Source organism: Macaca nemestrina, chromosome 6 (genome assembly GCF_043159975.1).
Source record: "Macaca nemestrina isolate mMacNem1 chromosome 6, mMacNem.hap1, whole genome shotgun sequence".
NCBI classification, from domain to species: Eukaryota; Metazoa; Chordata; class Mammalia; order Primates; family Cercopithecidae; genus Macaca; species Macaca nemestrina.
In genome coordinates, this window is record NC_092130.1 from 8246346 (window position 1) to 8264615 (window position 18270).

General features: G+C 51.7%; 1 protein-coding gene across 2 annotated transcripts in view; it reads left to right on the top strand.

Annotated features, from left to right (window-relative positions):
* The first annotated feature begins 1804 nt into the window (after positions 1 to 1804).
* Positions 1805 to 18270, top strand: part of LOC105480952 (serine/threonine kinase 10) — a 148205-nt gene continuing 131739 nt past the window's right edge. Inside the window, exon 1 of one of the 2 annotated variants that reach the window (XM_071098089.1) lies at positions 1805 to 2183. In XM_071098089.1, coding sequence (XP_070954190.1) covers positions 2028 to 2183 — 156 coding nt within the window. In that variant the 5' untranslated portion in view covers positions 1805 to 2027. The remainder of the gene's footprint in view (positions 2184 to 18270) is intronic. The other variant, XM_071098090.1, reaches the window with a different exon arrangement.

Genomic DNA, 18270 nt, shown 5'->3' on the forward strand with positions numbered 1-18270 from the left:
GTTATTTTTGGCAAATTTACTAAGTTATGAAATTGTCCCCATTGTGCAGTTTTAGAACATTTTCATCACTCCCAATTAGACTGTTTATTGTTCATGTACAGTGAATTCCCATTTCATACCCTGTTCCAGGCAACCATTAATCTACTTTCTGTCTGTACGGATTTGCCTTTTCTAGACATTTCATATAAATGGAAATTTATAGAACACAGGATTTTGTGTCTGGCTTCTTTCACTTAATGATATTGAATGAATGAATCTCTCTCTCTCTCTCTCTCTCTCTCTCTCTCTCTCTCTCTCTCTCTCCCCTCAAGCTCTTAGAGCTGGTCAGAGACCTCTGACCTTCACAGCCCTCCAGGCCTACAGCTTTCGGGAAGTCAGAGCCTTCATCTCCTAGTATGGAACAACCTCCTTGGTCTCCCCACCCCTTTGGTATGGCTTTCAGCATGTTCTAGGAGGTTCAGACAGCGCCTGACTCAATGAGAACGGTCAGCGATGAGCAGCATTTCCTTCTTTTAAAGACCGTCTACAATTCCAGGCACTCCTGCAGCTGTGGAAACATTCTGAACGGCTTAGCAACCTTTACTCAGGACACTCTCTGTGCCGACCACTACCAGCATCGCAGGCTTCTTTAGCTGGCTTTCCCAGTGGAAAACCATGCTTGGTGTTTGAACACTGCTCAAGAGATATTTTCCAACAAAGCACCGAAGAAGGGGCGAAAACACCTCAACCCAGCCGTTCTCTGGGGTTGGAGCTACTGAAGTGTGACATTCGCGAAGACTCAACTTGTTTATGACACAGGGTCCAAATAATAAGCCTTGCAGACTGCCCGCCCCCAGCACTCTCCTTAGATTCAGCTAAAAGCATGTTATAACCGTTTATAGGACAAACAGGCAACAGTAGCAGTGAAGTGACTCAGGTGGCCATGACCGAGAAAGGTGCTCAAAGAAGACTTCCGTTTGATCTGTATGTAGTGCACTCATCTTTTTTGAAACCAGGACATTAAAAATTAGAATAAAGTTTTTAATATGCAAATACATCTGCAAACCCATCATGAAGCATAAGATAAATCACTGCCAAAGGAGCTCTTTCTTCCAGCTCTTTAATCATGGCAGGTTTGTGGATCGCGGACGGGGAGGCCCTGGAAAGCAGGACCGCGCCAGGAAGCCGGGGCCTGCAGGGACTGGCCGCGGCTCCACAGGCGCTGCCCGTCGCACACTAGGAGGCAGCACCGCGCCGAGGAACCCGCAGCAGACGAGCAGCCAGCGTGTGTGCCCGGGGCGAGTGCCCTCGCCTGCGGGCGTCCCCATAGTAAAAGTGGGGGCGAGGGCAGCCTCGCGGGATAGCTGCGGGAGGATTAAATGAACAAGTGCAGGTTCTCCTTCTGGGCGCTGACAACGATCCGTGGGCTCTCGCGAAATGCCAAGTCGCCGTCCCCTTCGCTCCCACAAAAGTTCTGGGAGCCACGAGGCGCGGCGGGCTGGCTCCTGAGTCCATGAGCGGTCCCACCCAGCGGTCCCCGAAGCTTCTCCAAAGCCCAGCCCGCGGCTCGCGGCGCGTGGTGTGCGGGGACTACAGTTTCCAGAGTGCCCTGCGGCGACGGGCGGAGCCGGGGAGCGCCCGCAGCCAATTAGGGGGTCTCGGGGCTCTGCCGGGGAGCGGCAGGTGGAGCCCGGCCGCTGGGCGGGCGCGGGGACGGTCCCCCGGAACGGGTCCGAGGCTCTCGCAAGCAGGGCTGCGCCGGGCGGGGGCTGCGGGGCCGGCACAAGGGAGGCGGCCCCGGGGACCTGACAGGGCGGGGGCGGGGACGTCGCCGCCTGCGCGGTTCCGGGTGCTCCCGGCGCGGCGCTGCCCAGGGCACACTTGACCGGGGTCGGGCTGCAGGGAAGGGCGGGTCTGGGGAGAACCCCGAGAGCCGCGGCGTCCTCCAACTCCTCCTCCTCCTTCTCCTCGCGGCCGCCGAAGCCACAGCCCGAGCCCAAGCCCGAGCCCGAGCCCGAGCCCGCGCCGGCGCCACCGCGCCCCCGGCCATGGCTTTTGCCAATTTCCGCCGCATCCTGCGCCTGTCTACCTTCGAGAAGAGAAAGTCCCGCGAATATGAGCACGTCCGCCGCGACCTGGACCCCAACGAGGTGTGGGAGATCGTGGGCGAGCTGGGCGACGGCGCCTTCGGCAAGGTTTACAAGGTGAGGGCGCTGAGGTGGGTGGCCGGACGCGCGTCGAGGGGCTCCGGAAGGAAGGGATGCCCGCCTGGGACCCGGCCAGCCTGGCTCCGGCTCCGAGGGCTGCCCGGCTCTGAACTCGAGGTCCCTGGCCCTCATGCTGGTGACTCTTGTTTTTTGGGGGGAACGTCACTCGACCCGGCCGAGTCCCTGCGCTCTGGGCGCCCCCTCCGGGCACGGCTGCCGCCCCCACCTTAGCCCTGTTTCGGAGCACTTCCTGTGTGTCCTGCACTGCGCTCGGCGCCGCACGGGGAGACAAAGGGGCGCTGACAGGACCTCAGCATCCGAGAGGGCCACTCGAGGAACCTTCCAGGGACCTTCCGTAAAACGGCGATAGGGGCACACACTTTTTTTTTTTAAAGAGAGACTATACAGATGCTGTGGGAATATCGAGGCGATGTGGACCGAGAAACTCGGCTGCGCTTGGAAGGGTTGGGAGCTGGGGACACATCTGAAGATGAGCCAGAGACAGGGAAGTGGGGTGGACGAGGGATGGCCCCTGGAGTGAGAGGTGGGGCTTGGAAAGGTGGGTTGGGGCCAGGCAGAGGAGGAGGTCAGGATCTGGTGAATGCTGAGCCTCGGGGAACAGATTTGATTCCGTCGGTCTGAGTCACAGCTGGGGAGTCTCCCAGCCTGCAGTCACCTCTCCCCTAGAGGAAGACTCGGCAGAGAGCTTTTGTGGAGTGGGTGGGGCAGAGCTGATTTTGTCTAGAGAAGTGTGGCAGCAAGACCTTAGTTTCTGCTCCTGAGAGCTAATTTTGAGGTGCTGAGTTGTTTTAGGGAGCGAACACCTACAGCTTGACTCCCCCCTTTCCCCTAAGAAAATTTTTACTGGAGACTCCCTCTTGTTAAATTGGCGTATACCTCCAGGAGACCACCTCTCTCCTAAGCCACTATCCTCCTCCTTGGGGCTCCTGTAGCTTGTAGGCCACTCTGACCCTAGGATTGCCCTTCTATGAGGCTGGACCACAGAGAAGCCTTCTCCAGCCTTCTCCTCTGACTTGAAAGTAGTCTATCACCTAGTTACCAGGGTAGTTCCTAGATGACCAGTGTTACAATAGCATCATTTGGGAGCTTGTTAGAAGTGAACAATCTCAGGCCCAACCCAGACCTGCTGAATTAGAGTCTGCATTTTAATAAGATCCCAGGTGATCCCTAAGCAAATAGGTTTGAGAAGTACTGCCCTAGAGGCTTGGAGTGGTGGCAGTTTTTTCTTTTTCTTCTTTTTTTTGAGAGAGGGTTTCCCTCTGTTGCCCAGTCTGGAGTGCAGTGGCACGATCTCGGTTCACTGCAACGTCTGCCTCCTGGTCTCAAGAGATTCTCCTGCCTCAGCCTCCCGAGTAGCTAGATCTACAGGTGCACACCACAACCCAGCTAATTTTTCTATTTTTTGTAGAGCTGGGTTTTTGCCACGTTGCCCAGGCTTGTCCTGAACTCCTGAGCTCATGAAGTCAGCTCGTTTCAGCCTCCCAAAGTGTTGGGATTACAGGCGTGAGTCACCCTGCCTGACCTGGAGCGGTGGCAATTTTGAGACCAACTAGGCCCACCTGGTGCCTCTTTTTTTTTTTTTTTTTTCCTTTGCGACAGTGTCTCTGTTTCCCAAGCTGGAGTGCAGTGGTTCGATCTTGGCCCTCACTGCAACCTTCACTTCCCGGGTTCAAGTGATTCTCCTACCTCAGCCTCCCGAATAGCTGGGATTACAGGCACATGCCACCACGCCTGGCTAATTTTTGTATTTTTAGTAGAGATGGGGTTTCACCATGTTGTCTAAGCTGGTCTTGAACTCCTGACCTCAAGTGATCCACCCGTGTTGACCTCCCAAAGTGCTGGGATTACAGGCGTGAGCCACTAGCCTGGCCTGGTGCCTCTTTTGTTACCTTACCACCTCTTCTCTGAGCCCACGCTTCCTGTTCGGGGTGGGGAGAGGTCTTGTGATCCGAGAGGCAGTGCTTTTGGACTGCCCGATTTGCTGACCTCCTTTGCCTGAGGGCCTTGCCCATATTTGAGGGCAGCTAGCTCACCCTCTCCTCAGCACATCTTTTCTTTATTCTCCTCAGAGCTGCATCTTCCTCCTAGTGGCACCCGAGAATGGTCCTCAGCCTTGCAGCTCTCCCTGGACACTGCCAGTGTCCTTGACTGTCTTAGAGCCTGCTCCTGCAGCTGTGTTCTGACTACCGTGAGGGCAGCTGGACCCTTGGTCAGCTCGCCACGGGACCCACTTTCTCCAGAAGGCTCAGTTGGTGTTTTTAGTGTATGCTTTTGAACATGGGTTTTTTGGGCCGGGTACGGTGGCTCACCCCTGTAATCCTAGCACGTTGGGAGGCCGAGGCGGGCGGATCACGAGTCAGGAGATTGAGACCATCCTGGCCAACATGATGAAACTCCGTCTCTACTAAAAATACAAAAATTATCTGGGAATGGTGATGCGTACCTGTAATTCCAGCTACTTAGGAGGCTGAGGCAAGAGCATTGCTTGAACCCGGGAGGCGGAGATTGCAGTGAGCCGAGATGCCACCACTGCACTCCAGCCTGGCCACAGAGTGAGACTCCATCTCAAAAACAAAACAACACAAAACAAACGTATGGGGTTTTTTTTTTTTCTCCGTTAGGGGCTTTCAATTGCATTCTTGTCCTGTTCCCTGAAATATATCCTGGCTTCACAGGGTTCATCTTCCTTTAAACTTAAATGCAGAACTTTGCTTTTGTGCTGGTAAGATTTTCTCTTGTCATTTTCAGTTGTGTTTCCTCCTGCTTTAGTTCCTTATAACTCCCCTTCTACTCTGAAAGTTTCATACAAAGGAGCTCATCCGATTCACAATCTGTACTGTGTCCTCTTGGTTCTCCAAAGCATGTGGAAAGTCAGTTTTTAAAAAAGTGACTCCAGGGCCAGACGCTGTGGCTCACGCCTGTAATCCTAGCACTTCAGGAGGCCGAGGTGGGTGGATCACTTGAGGTTAGGAGTTTGAGACCAGCTGGGGCAACATGGCGAAACCCCATCTCTATTAAAAATGCAAAAATAAAAAATTAACCGGGTGTGGTGGCGCATGCCTATAATCCCAGCTACTCGGGAGGCTGAGGCAGGAAAATTGCTTGAACCCGTGAGGCAGCGGTTGCAGTGAGCTGAGATCGTGCTACTGCACTCAAACCTGGGGGCAGAGGGAGACTCCGTCTCAAAAACGACAACAAAAAGTGACTTTAATTCTCTAAGTTGTGAGCTGGCTCCACCACAGCCCTCTCCTTCTACCTCTGAATCCACGATTTTCTCTTAATTAAGGGAGAGCCAGACCAAGAGAGTGGTGTGATGGCTGATAGACCTAACAGTCTATTCTGTTACTTTCTTGGCCTTAGCATGTTCTGACCTAAGCCAACCCTGTATGCCCTGGTGCCCAGAGAAGAGAAGGGACTAGAACCCAGGACTCTGGGCTTCAGTTGAACGCTCTTTCCTTAGTCACCAGCTAAGGAAGACCCATCCTGGATCAGAGATCCCTGTCACCCAGGCTGCCTACTCAAGAGGTGCTGTTTACTCACCCCTCCTGCTTGAAGTCGAAGCAGGTATTGCTTTTACTAAAGACCCTTGTAGTCAAGGACCACGACTCCTGCCTACTTGGTTATTCCCTGGCCTGGTCACTGAAGTAACCCAAACCAAAAATTCCATCTTGGTTCTATGGCTGGAACCAGAGATTCCATTTTGACACGGCACCTGAGAAAGCAATTGGCAGGGCGCTGAGGAGGGACTGCCAGCAGCACTGTTGTTCTTCTGACAGCCTAAGTGCTAAAGGCTTCCTGAGGTCTTTCTGGGCCTTGGAAGTCTGAATTTGTCAACGGTGTCAGGAGAGGACTCTCTGATTCCAGATTTCCTGATGAGTCTTCAAGTTAGCGGTCTCCGAGATATCAAACCTCTCTTTCCTCCTCTCCCTGATAAGCCTTAATCTGTCTGCCTCAGGAGAAAAAGAGGAGGATAGGATTGATTTTGTGCAAAGTCAAGCTCATTCTCACCCAATGCCTATGTGAATGCAAATTGGTTTCAAAAGAAAACCATTCCTACAAATTGGTTTCAAAAGAAAACCATTCCTAGTTAATTACTAGAATACAAAGCAGGCTGTAATCCCAGCACTTCTGGGAGGCCGAGGCTGGTGGATCACTTGACGTCAGGAGTTCAAGACCATCCTGGGCAACATGGTAAAACCCCATCTCTACTAAAAATACAAAAAATTAGCTGGGCGTGGTGGCACACGCCTGTAAGCCTGTAATCCCAGCTACTCGGGAGGCTGAGGCAGGAGAATTGCTTGAATCTGGGAGGCAGAGGTGGCAGAGAGCCGAGATTGTGCCACTGGCACTCCAGCCTGGACAACAGAGTGAGACTCTGTCTCAAAGAACAAAACAAAACAAAACAAAAAAATGAAGTAAAGTTAACAAGCTATATGGTTTCAAAATTCTTATCATTGCAAATCTTCATTTTGAAGAGGAGGTGGAAAGGGTAAAAGATGATAGGTTGAGTGGGAAAAGCTGACTTTAGCAGAGTGTGCTTGCTGTCATAGCAGCAGCAACACAGGTACTCATGCACCCACTGTGGACAGGGAACATGGAGAAACGAAAAGAGTTGGGTTAGCAGGCTGAGATGATTTTTCTGCTTCTTTTTGTTTCTTTTTAGAGATAGTGTCTTAGTCTGTTGCAAGGATTGGAGTACGGTGGGACCATCATTGCTCACTTCCGCCTCGAACTCCTGGGCTGAAGGGATCCTCCTGTCTTAGCCGCTAGAGTAGTTCGGACTACAGGCACACGCCACCACATCTGGCTAATTTTTAAATTTTTTGTAGAGATGGGGTCTCGCTCTCTTGTCCAGGTTGGTCTTGAACTCCTAGGCTCAAGTGATCCTCCTGCCTCAGCCATCCAAAGTGCTGGGATTATAGGCGTGAGCCATGGAGCCTGGTATCCTTCTTAAAAATTGCTTTGTTGGCCGGGCGTGGTGGCTCATGTCTATAATCCCAGCACTTTGGGAGGCTGAGGTGGGTGGATCACAAGGTCAGCAGTTGGAGACCATCCTGGCTAACACCGTGAAACCCCGTCTCTACTAAAATAGAAAAAATTAGCCAGGCGTGGTGGCGGGCGCCTGTAGTCCTAGCTACTCAGGAGGCTGAGGCAGGAGAATGGCATGAACCCAGGAGGCGGAGCTTGCAGTGAGCCAAGATTGTGCCACTGCACTCCAGCCTGGGCAATAGAGCAAGACTCCATCTCAGGAAAAAAAAAAAAAAAATACTGCTTTCCAGCCTGAGGAACATGATGAAACCCCATCTCCATGAAAAATACAAAAAATTGGCCGGGCACGGTGGCTCACACCTGTAATCTCAGCACTTTGGGAGGCCGAGGCAGGCAGATCAGTTGAGGTCAGGAGTTCAAGACCAGCCTGGACAACATGGTGAAACCCCATCTCTATTGAAAATACAAAAATTAGCCAGGCGTGGTGGCAGGCGCCTGTGATCCCAGCTACTCCGGAGGCTGAGGCAAGAGAATCGCTTGAAATTGGAAGGTGGAGGTTGCAGTGAGCCGAGATCGTGCCACTGCAAACCAGCCTGGGTGAAAGAGTGAAACTCCATCTCAAAAAAAATTAGCTGGGTGTGGTGGCAGGCGCCTGTGGTCCCAGCTACGCAGGAGGCTGAGGTGGGAGGATTACGTGAGCCTGGGAGGCAGAAGTTGCAGTGAGCCGCTGCGCTCACGCCTGTGCACTCCAGCATGGGCAACAGAGTGAGACCCTGAGACCCTGTCTCAAAACAAAACAAAACAAAACAAAACAAAATTAGAAAATTGCTCTGGTTTTGATTTTTTGTTGTTTTTAAGCTTTTTTTTTTTTTTTTTTTTTGAGACAGAGTGTTGCTCTGTCACCCAGGCTGGAGTACAGTGGCGCGATCTCAGCTCCCTGCAACCTCTGCCTCCCGGGTTCAAGCAATTCTCCTGCCTCAGCCTCCCAAGTAGCTGGGATTACAGGTGTGCACTACCACACCCGGCTAATTTTTGTATTTTTAGTAGAGATGGGATTTTACCATGCTGGCCAGACTGGTGTTGAACTCCTGACCTTGTGATCCGCCCGCCTCAGCCTCCCAAAGTGCTGGGATTGCAGGCGTGAGCCACCGAGCCGGCCTTTTTAAACTCTTAAAAGATGTATTATTTTGCAAAATTGGGAGTTTACCAAACAAATAGCAACAGTTAAACAGAAAAAAATTACCCTGGGTTCCATCAATGTCTGTTGACATTTTGATGTATTTCCTTCTAGACTTTTGATGTTGTGATGAATTTTTTTTCCCGCCTGATTCTAATCATATGTATCTGTAGTGTTTTATTTCTTTTTTTTCTTTTAGACAGAGCCTTGCTCTGTCACCCAGGCTGGAGTGCAATGGCGCGATCTTGGCTTACTGCAACCTCCACCTCCTGAGGCGGGAGGATCACCTGAGGTCAGGAGTTTGAGACCAGCCTGGCCAACATGGCGAAACCCGCTCTCTACTAAAAATACAAAAATTAGCCTGGCATGGTGGTGGGTGCCTGTAATCTCAGCTACTCAGGGAGGGTGAGGCAGGAGAATCTCTTGTACCTGGGAGGTGGAGGTTGCAGTGAGCCAAGATTGTGTCACTGTTCTCCAGCCTGAGTGACAGAGCGAGACTCTGTCTCAAAAAAAAAAAAAAAAAAAATTAAAATAGATTAAATAATCGTATGCCAGGCACTGTGCTAGGTGCTTTACTTAGTATATAATAGAAGACAATTATGTCTTTGTAAAAATCACAGAGCTATATAAAATCACGCAGTGAAAACTAGAGGCCTTATGGGAAAAATGGGATTGAGGGCACAGCACTCAAAAACTTCATCAGTGGCATCTTTTAAAGAAAGTTCAGAATCTCAAAACCAATAGTGCAGTTTTACGCAAGTTACACGGAGAAGAAATACACACATGCTGCAGTACGCAGGCATCTTACCTGAAAAAAGATGCACCACGTGGGTGGACGTGGGTGCTGGGAAGGCAGCAGCATGGGGCGCTGTGGAAGGAGGTGTGCGTGCAATCAGATGGCAGATGCACATGGATGTGGCTTAGAGGTGGTTGATGGATGTCAGAGGTGTGCGCCTGTGTGTTTTGTGCATTCCTTCAGCACCCGAGTCAGCTCAGTGCAGTTTTCTGCATTCATCTATGGCATTCACTTGCTGTTTCTATATGTAACCAAACATGACCTTAATATTATAGCAGAATCACTCCCTGGTATGTCGATGGTGTTGGAGCAAAGTTGGCAGGTTCAAAATAAGGGTTCTCACAGAGCTGACTGTATCTTGATGAACAGTTTTGTAGAGTTCTTGCTGTATTTTATTTTAGACAGAGTCTCACTCTGTCGCCCAGGCTGAGTGCAGTGGTGCAATCTCAGCTCACTGAAACCTCTGCTTCCTGGGTTCAAGTGATTCTCCTGCCTCAGCCTCCCGAGTAGCTGGGATTACAGGTGTGTGCCACCACGCCCGGCTAATTTTTTTTTTGTATTTTTAGTAGAGACGGGGTTTCACCATATCGGCCAGCCTGGTCTTGAACACCTGACCTCAAGCGATCCGCTTGCCTCGGCCTCCCAAGGTGCTGGGATTACAGGCGTGAGCCACTGCACCCGGCTGTTGCTGTATTTTAATTTACTTTTTAGGCTAGACTTTCTTGTATTTTTTTTTTTTTTTTTTGAGACGAAGTCTTGCTCTGTTGCCCAGGCTGGAGTGCAGTGGCACGATCTTGGCTCACTGCAACCTCCACTTCCCAGGTTCAAGCAGTTCTCCTGCGCTGGCCTCCCAAGTAGCTGGGATTATAGGCGCCTACCACCATGCCCGGCTAATTTTTGTATTTTTTAGTGAGATGGGATTTTGCCGTGTTGTCCAGGCTGGTCTTGAACTCCTGACTTCTGGTGATCTGCCCGCCTCGGCCTCCCAAAGTGTTGGGATTACAGGCATGAGCCACCACGCCCGGCCTAGGCTGGACTTTCAAAGGGAATTACTAGATCAAAGCATATGCCTATTTGAGGGTGATTTTAAAAATAAAATGAGATAAATTAATACAGGTCCCTTTTGTCTCTTGCTATTGCTGAGGGCCAATCCCCAAGTCCTCTTAACACCTCAAGCGCACAGGGGGCCTTGGCAGCTGCTGCTCAGAGCTTGGGTGCCTCTGCCGTGTGCTGTCTTTAGGAATGATGTGACATTCTGCCCTCCCTGCCTGGTTGACAGGAAGCCCAGGTTAAGTGAGGTAGGAGCCCTCCCAGGCCTTCTTGCCCATCCCTGAGCCACAGCCTTCTCCTTTCACCTCCTCTCCTGCCTACTAGATTGAAAGCCTGGGTTTCCACTTCCTCTGGGGATGGGGAAGGTCTCAGTGCTCCCCTCCTCCTCCGGAAAGAGATCTGGCCCCAGGCAGTAACCTTGTTTCCGCTCAGCCAAGTATTTTTAAACCCAAGTCCATGCTATTGTGAGTGGGTTTCTGACTCGTGACTCAGCCCCCAATCCAAGGGGGTCTGAACTTCCTGTGGATGACGCCCTTCACGGGGGCCCGGATTCTGCGTGGGGCCGTGCCTGCAGCCCTGTGGGTCTGATTTCACACTGGCCGTTCTGGGAATTTTTTTTGGCTGATGCGAAAGCAAGCCGTGGGGGAAGGGATGGAAACAAACAGACGGACCCGCCCTCCATCCAGGACTCTCCCATGGCCTGGCCTCCCAAAGTTACCTAGACTAGGGGATTTCTCCAGAGGCTGTCACCCCATAGCCCCCAGAACAGCCCTGGGTGGTCACTCCTAGGCCCCCTGCTGCTGAGGGTAGTGGAACAGGGTAGTGGTGAAGGGAAGAGATTTGGGGTTCAGTAGGATGTTGGTCCTAGTCCTGGTCCTGTTTGAACCCCAAATAGGCGACCACCTCCTCCTCTGAACTTGAGTCTTGTGTCTGCAAAATGGAGTTGGCCACAGGGCTGAGGGGAGTTGAGGTGATATGTTTAGCGTCTGATTCTCACCCAGGAAGGGCTCAGGAAATGACGATGAGGTGTTATGATTGATGCTCTTGGTGTCAGATGGAGAAGCTCCTGACCCGCCACTACAACTTTAGGGACAAGGCAGGGATACTTCAGTGTTGATAGCATAGCCCTCATACCAGCGCTTCCTCACCTGGCACTACTGGCATTTTGGGCGGGGTCGTTCTTTGTTATGGAGCTGTCCTGTGCATTCTAGGGTGTTCACAGGATCCCTGGCTTCAACCCACTGGGTGCCAGAACGCCTCCTTGCAGTGTGACAACCAGAAGTGTCCCCAGATGTTGCCACGTGCTCCGTGGGGGAGGGAGGCATAATGGCTCCAGCTGAGAACCACTGCCTTGTGCAGATGAGCGTCCCTTTATTCAGCCCGGCAGACAGTATTTGTTGACCTCCTCTGTCAGGTCTCTGGGTGTGCAATGAAAGAGTTGGGCCTTGCAGTCAGAGAAGCCAGGGTTTGCATCCTGGCTGTGCCATTTAGCCACTGCGTCCTTTCAGGCAAGTGGCTTGTCTCAGCCTCCCTCAGCTTCCCCATGAGTACAGTGGGGCTGAGTCCACCCGCGGGAGCTGTTGTGAGACCTGCCTGAGTAACTCACACAGCGTGTATCCCGTTGGCCACAGTAGGTGCTCAGGATAAGAAGGCGGCCTCCCCTGCTGCTTCCCTTGTGTTGTGGGGGAGGAGACAGGAACGTGCTGCCTGCGATGAGAGTTGTACAGGGGCAAATAGGCAGCCAGCCGAGAGCGGGGAAGGTTCCACCTGGTACAGCAGGCGGGATGGTGATAAGGTGGAGAGAAGGAAGTCCAGGCCAGGAGAGAGGCTGGCTCATGAGGCCCGAGGTTGCTGACTGCTGGCCGTTGGGCCTGATGTGGGGGCCTGATGTGGCCTGAGGATGGGGCCACACGGTGTGGCCACCACGGAGGTTGAACCAAATTTGACTTGATTGCCGGTGTTTTTAAATGAAGAGATTTCACAGAAAATCCCAGATTTCTGTCTTCTCTGTGAGTATCAGATAATTTGATCCTGGGCTGGGCTCACACCTGTAATCCCAGCACTTTGGGAGGCCGAGGCAGGTGGATCACCTGAGGTCAGGAGTTCGAGACCAGCCCAGCCAACATAGTGAAACCTCGTCTCTACTAAAATTATAAAAAATTAGCCGGGTGTGGTGGCTCATGCCTGTAGTCCCAGCTACTTGGGAGGCTGAGGCACGAGAATCACCTGAATCCTGGGAGGCAGAGGTTGCAGTGAGCTGAGAAAGCGCCATTGCACTCCAGCCTGGGCAACAGAGAAAGACTCTGTCTCAACAAAACAAAACAAACAAAACAAAACAAAAACAGAAAAGTTGGTCCCTTCTGCGCCTGGGCCAATGATGCTGTCCAAGGGAGCGTTATGCAGGCTATACAGGCAATGGCAGGTTTCCTAGTCACCTCATTCAAACCAGAGGAAAAATAGGGAAATGAATTTTAATGGTATATTTATCACTTCAGCATGTAGTAAAGCGGAATTAAAGCAATGTGTTATATTCTCTTTCATGCAGTCTTTGAAATCGGTGGGTGTTGCGCTTATGGCACATCTCCATCTGCACCGGCCACATACCAGGTGCTCGGTAGTGACATGTGACTAGTGACTACTGTGTTGGGCATGACAGATCTGACCTCTACTGTTGCCTCCTCAATCCCAGCGGTCATTGGATTTGGGAAGTGGGCATGGGCCAGGGCTGGGCCAGGTCCGCAATAGCATTTGGGGCGTGGCTCATTCGGGCTGCCACAACAAAGTACCATAGGCTGAGTGGCTTGCAAACAATAAACATTCTATTTCTCATAGTTTGGAGGCTGGGAAGTCCAAGATCAAGGCTCCCACAGAGTTGGTGTCTAATGAGGGCCTGCTCTGCTTCCCAGATGGTGCCTTCTCGCTGTGACCTCACGTAGTAGGAGGGACAGCAGGAGAGCTAGCCTTCTAGGGTCTTTCTTTCTTTTTTTTTTTTTTTTTTTTGAGACAGAGTCTCACTCCTTCATCCAGGCTGGAGTGCAACCTCACTGCAACCTCCACCTCCTGGGTTCAAGTGATTCTTGTGCCTCAGCCTCCAGAGTAGCTGGGATCACAGGCATGCACCACCACATCTGGCTAATTTTTGTGTTTTTAGTAGAGATGGCGTTTTACCATGTTGGCCAGTCTGGTTTCAAGCTCCTGGCTTCAAGATATCCACCCACCTCGGCCTCCCAACGTGCTGGGATTACAGGCGTGAGCCACCACACCGGCCTCTGCGGTCTTTTTTTCTTTTTTTTACAAGAACACTAATCTCATTAAGACCTAGTCATTTCCCAAAAGGCCCCTCCTTCTAATGCTATCACCTTGGAGGTTGGGATTTCAACATAAGAATTTTGCAGGGACACAGAAACTCGGACCATAGCAGGGACCAAGTCAAGAGGGCTTTGAAGGCCAAGCCGATGAATTTAGACTTTGGCAGTTTTGACCTCAAAAAATGTCCTGCCTGCCTTAAGTCCCCCAGAGCCTGACCAGGTCAGCCCATGTAACATTAGAGAGGGACTCTCTTTTGATGGGGGAGGAGGCCTTGACCAAAGAGGTGACACAATTGCAGGGTGCCAGAGCCAGGATCCCTGGCTGCTCAAGACTAAGGAGGTCCATGCTGAATGGAGGCTGAGCCAGAGTGGCCAACCCTGGTGACTGAACCAGGCAGGTGTGGGAGGGAAGGCCAGAGCTATAGTTGGAACCCAAATCGGAGCCGAGGGAGTGTAGGTGACCAGCCCGAGAACGGGATGTTTGTGAGACGGGAGGCATGGAAGAGTCTAGGGCATCCTTAATCAGGAGGTGGAAAGAGAGCCGAGAGGATGAGACAGGAAGGCAAGCTCGTGTCTGCTGGGGATTAGAGGTGATCCGGGAACCTGGAGGAGTTCCTGCAGTTCAAGCCTGGCTCTACCTCTTGCAGGTTGTGTGATGCTGAGGAATTTACTTATCTCTGCCTCAGTTTCTTAAGCTGTGAAATGGTGATGGTAATGGTACAATCGCATAGGGCTGTTGGAAGATGAAATGAGATAATCCATGGAAACCACTTAGTCTAGGACACTGGAAGAAGTCACGTAAGTGTTAGCTTTAGATTGTCTATTGAGCACCTACTTGTGCAAGGCCCTGTGGGTTCCAAAGTGAAAAAGATAGATGAGTAGGGAGTTGACTTTTGCTCAGTTGCTACCTGTCCATCATTTATTCTTCTCTTATCCCCATGAAAGGCAGGGGAATATCCTCACTCTACACCTGATGAAGCAGAGGCCCAGAGAGGTACAGTGACTTACTCAGGGTCACACAGCTTTTTTATGGCAGGACTGGGACTCGCACCCAGATCTTTCTGGCCAGGAGTCTGTCTCTTTTCTCTTGGGGCACAGAGAGAAAGACAAACAGGTTTGTTGGGCAGTCCATGGTCGCTTCAATGCGGTGTCTGCTCTTGGCCTTGTGGTTTCTGTGCCCAGGAACATAACCCTTCTTTGCAAGCCTGCCTCAGCTGGATGGCGATGGATGGTGGCCTCTCATGCAGAGGAAGTGGTGAGGGGTGCAGGCAGGACTAGCACAGGAAGTGGCAGGGGAAAGGGGCGGGTGTCAAGGCGGGGAAGCCAAGCGCTCCTGGGGCCCCTCCTGGTGCCCTGGTGGGTGGGGCTGCTGGGACCGCAGCAGGCTGCAGTGCAGGGTGTCTCTGGGGCCTGTCAGCAGAGCAGGGAGGGCGGGGCTGAAACGCTTCCTTCTCCCTTCTCCCTCTCTCCCCCACACTCACCTTCCACTTCACTCTTTCTCTTCCCCTTTCTCTCTGCTTCCCCCGTGATGCATTTTTTCCCTTCTTCCCACATAGCTTACCGATTTTTTCATACTAACAGACTACACCAGGGCTGGCACAGTGGGTCACGTCTGTAATCCTAACACTTTGGGTGGCTAGGAGTTCACGACCAGCCTGGGAAACGTAGGAAGACTCCATCTCTTCCAAAAAAATTTAAAAAATTAGCCAGGTGTGGTGGCACCAACTGCAGTCTGGAGGCTGCTACTCTGGAGGCTGAGGTGGGAGGATCACTTGAGGCCAGGAGTTCAAGACTGCGGCAAGCTATGATCACACCACTGCACTCCAGTCTGGGTGACAGAGCAAGACCTGACTGGAAAACTGCTTGTCTGAAAGCATCAATAAGAAGAAAAAACAGGCTATACCAGAGCCAGAATTAGACACCTAAGACTTGGGGAGAAGGATGGGGAAGAGGAGGGACTTGACTGGTGCACGGGTAACTGAAGAGTTAACTCCAGCCAGCCTGGGTCAGGTGGTGGAGGGTGGTGGAGGCCGGTGGTACCTCTGGGAGGAGCTGAGGGAAGCTCTGTGCCTTTCTGCTTCCGGACCATTGCACTGGCGGTTCCCCTGCCTGCCACTCTACCTGTGACTGCACAGCTGCTCCTCCTCATTCTCTCAGCTCAGATTCCTTCCTCACAAAGGCCTGTCCCGACCACCCCTCCCTGACCATGGTGGCAGCTGCCTGTAGATTTCCTTCAGGGCTGTTGTAACAAACTGGGATTCTCTTGTGTGTCTCCTTGTTTATTTTCTGTCCCCTCCAACAGATGCGAAGTCCCTGAGGGTAAGGAATGATCTTTGTGTCCCCAGCATTTGGAACAGGGCCTGCGGAGGGTAGATGTTCAGTTCATACCTGCTGAGCCGCAGGCATGCGGTGGCTGACGCCTGTAATCCCAGCACTTGGGGAGGCCGAGGCAGGTGGGTCACCTGAGGTCAGGAGTTCGAGACCAGCCTGGCCAACATGGGGAAACCTCATCTCTACTAAAAATACAAAAATTAGCTGGGCATGGTGGTGGGTGCCTGTAATCCCAGCTACTCAGGAGGCTGAGGCAGGAGGATCGCTTGAACCCGAAAGACGGAAGTTGCAGTGAGCTGAGATTGTGCCATTGCACTCCAGCCTGGTCAACAAGAGCGAAACTCCGTCTCAAAAAAAAATTAAATAACAATAACAAAAAATACCTGCTGAGCAAATGAAAGGATAAGTGAGTGAATGCCGGGCCCCACTTAGTCCCTTTCCCTGGGCAGGCCCCGCTTAGTGCCCCTCCCTGGGCAGACCCCTCTTAGTCACTCTCCCTGGACAGGCCCAGTGTTGTGGTTACAATGTGGCTACACTCGGGAGGCCGCACTGTGGTTATGATGTGGCGCTAGAATCAATTCTGAGCTTCCTCCTAGCTTCCCTGCCTGTTTGCTGTGTGACTTTGGGCAAGTCACCTTGCCTCTCTGATCCTCAGCATCTTCAGCTGTGACGTTTAAATCAAAACAGCACTTTGCCCGATTTTGTGAAGATTGATGCTTGTGGCCAGCCCTTACTGTCCTGCCTCACGCAGAAGATGTAAATGTGGCTGTTGTTACTGTGATTGTTACCATTTCTCTGGGGTGACTTAAGCTGATCGTCCCCTTCCTGGGGCTTGACAGAGGCAGATTCCCTTGAGGCCCTGAACCCCTCCCTTGCCTGTTACACTGGAGGGTGCTTCTGGGTGGGGGCGTGTGAAGAGTTCTGGGATCAGCCTGAAGTTTGTTGCTCTCTCTCTGTTAAGGAGATAAAAGAAGCCTGCATCCCAGCCTGGAGACGGCACAGGGGCCTGGAGACGGCACAGGGGCCTGGGCATGAGCCACTGTGCCCGGCCGCCTCAGAGGCTTTTGACCTGGGGATGCCGTTCATCTTGCAAGTCACAGCTCAGTTGTTGGCCTTGCTGTGTAACCCTGGGCAAGTGATGTCACCCCTCGGAACCTTGGTTTTCTTTTCTGCAAAATAGGGACAATAGTGCCCCTCCCAGTGGGACATAGGCATCTTTACACCTGCACCATCATGAGCCCAGTGCCAAGGACACAGAGCCAGATGTGGCAGAACCGACCCAAGCCCAGCACCACATCTGAATTCAATCTAGTGTTGGTGGAACACAGGGGTATAGCTTGGTCCTGCCATTTGGAGAGCATTTGACAACATGTAAATCAAGACCGAGTCTTTTGGAGGTGGCACCACGTGACCAGTGTGGCATGGCTCCATGATAGGGAGCTGCTCAAATAGAGGAGGGTCCCGTCACTCAGTGGAACATTCTGCCACCCTTGGAGATGACGTTGGGGAACAGTGTTTTGTGCTCTGAAGGGCTGTTCATGCCATACTGTTTGCTTTTTTTTTGAGATGGAGTTTTGCTCTTGTTGCCTGGGCTGGAGTGCAATGGTGCCATCTCAGCTCACTGCAACCTCCACTGCCCAGGTTGAAGCGATTCTCTTGCCTCAGCCTCCCGAGTAGCTGGGACTATAGGTGCATGCCACCACGCTTGGCTAATTTTGTATTTTTAGTAGAGACGGGGTTTCACAATGTTGGTCAGCCTGTCTCAAATTCCTAACCTCAGGTGATCCACCTGCCTCGGCCTCCCAAAGTGCTGGGATTACAGGGGGATTACAGGTGTGAGCCACTGTGCCTAGCCATGCCATACTGTTAAGTGAAAGTAAGAATGACCAGTGTATACAGTTTAATCCCTATTTTGTAAAGTATGGAAGAATATGTGTGTGGCCAGAGCGATTATAATGAGTGAATATTTATAGACTTTCACTCTGGACCCAGTCTATTCTGTTCTATTCTATTCTATTCTATTCTATTCTATTCTATTCTCTTCTATTCATTTTATTTTAAGACAAGAGTCTCACTCTGTCACTGAGGTTGGAGTGCAGTGATGTGGTCTTGGTTTAATATAACCTCTGCCTCACAGGTCCAAGTGATTCTCCTGCCTCTGCCTCCTCAAGTAGCTGGGACTATAGGCGTGTGCCACCATGCCTGGCTAATTTTTGTATTTTTAGTAGCGACAGAGTTTCACTCTGTTGGCCAGACTGGTTTTGAATTTCTGACCTCAGGTGATCCACCTGCCTCAGCCTCCCAAAGTGCTGGGATTACACGTTTGAGCCACAACGCCCAGCCAAGGACCCAGCCTCTTCTAAGCATCTTTCACATATGAACTCATTAAATGCTCACAACAGCCTCTGGAGG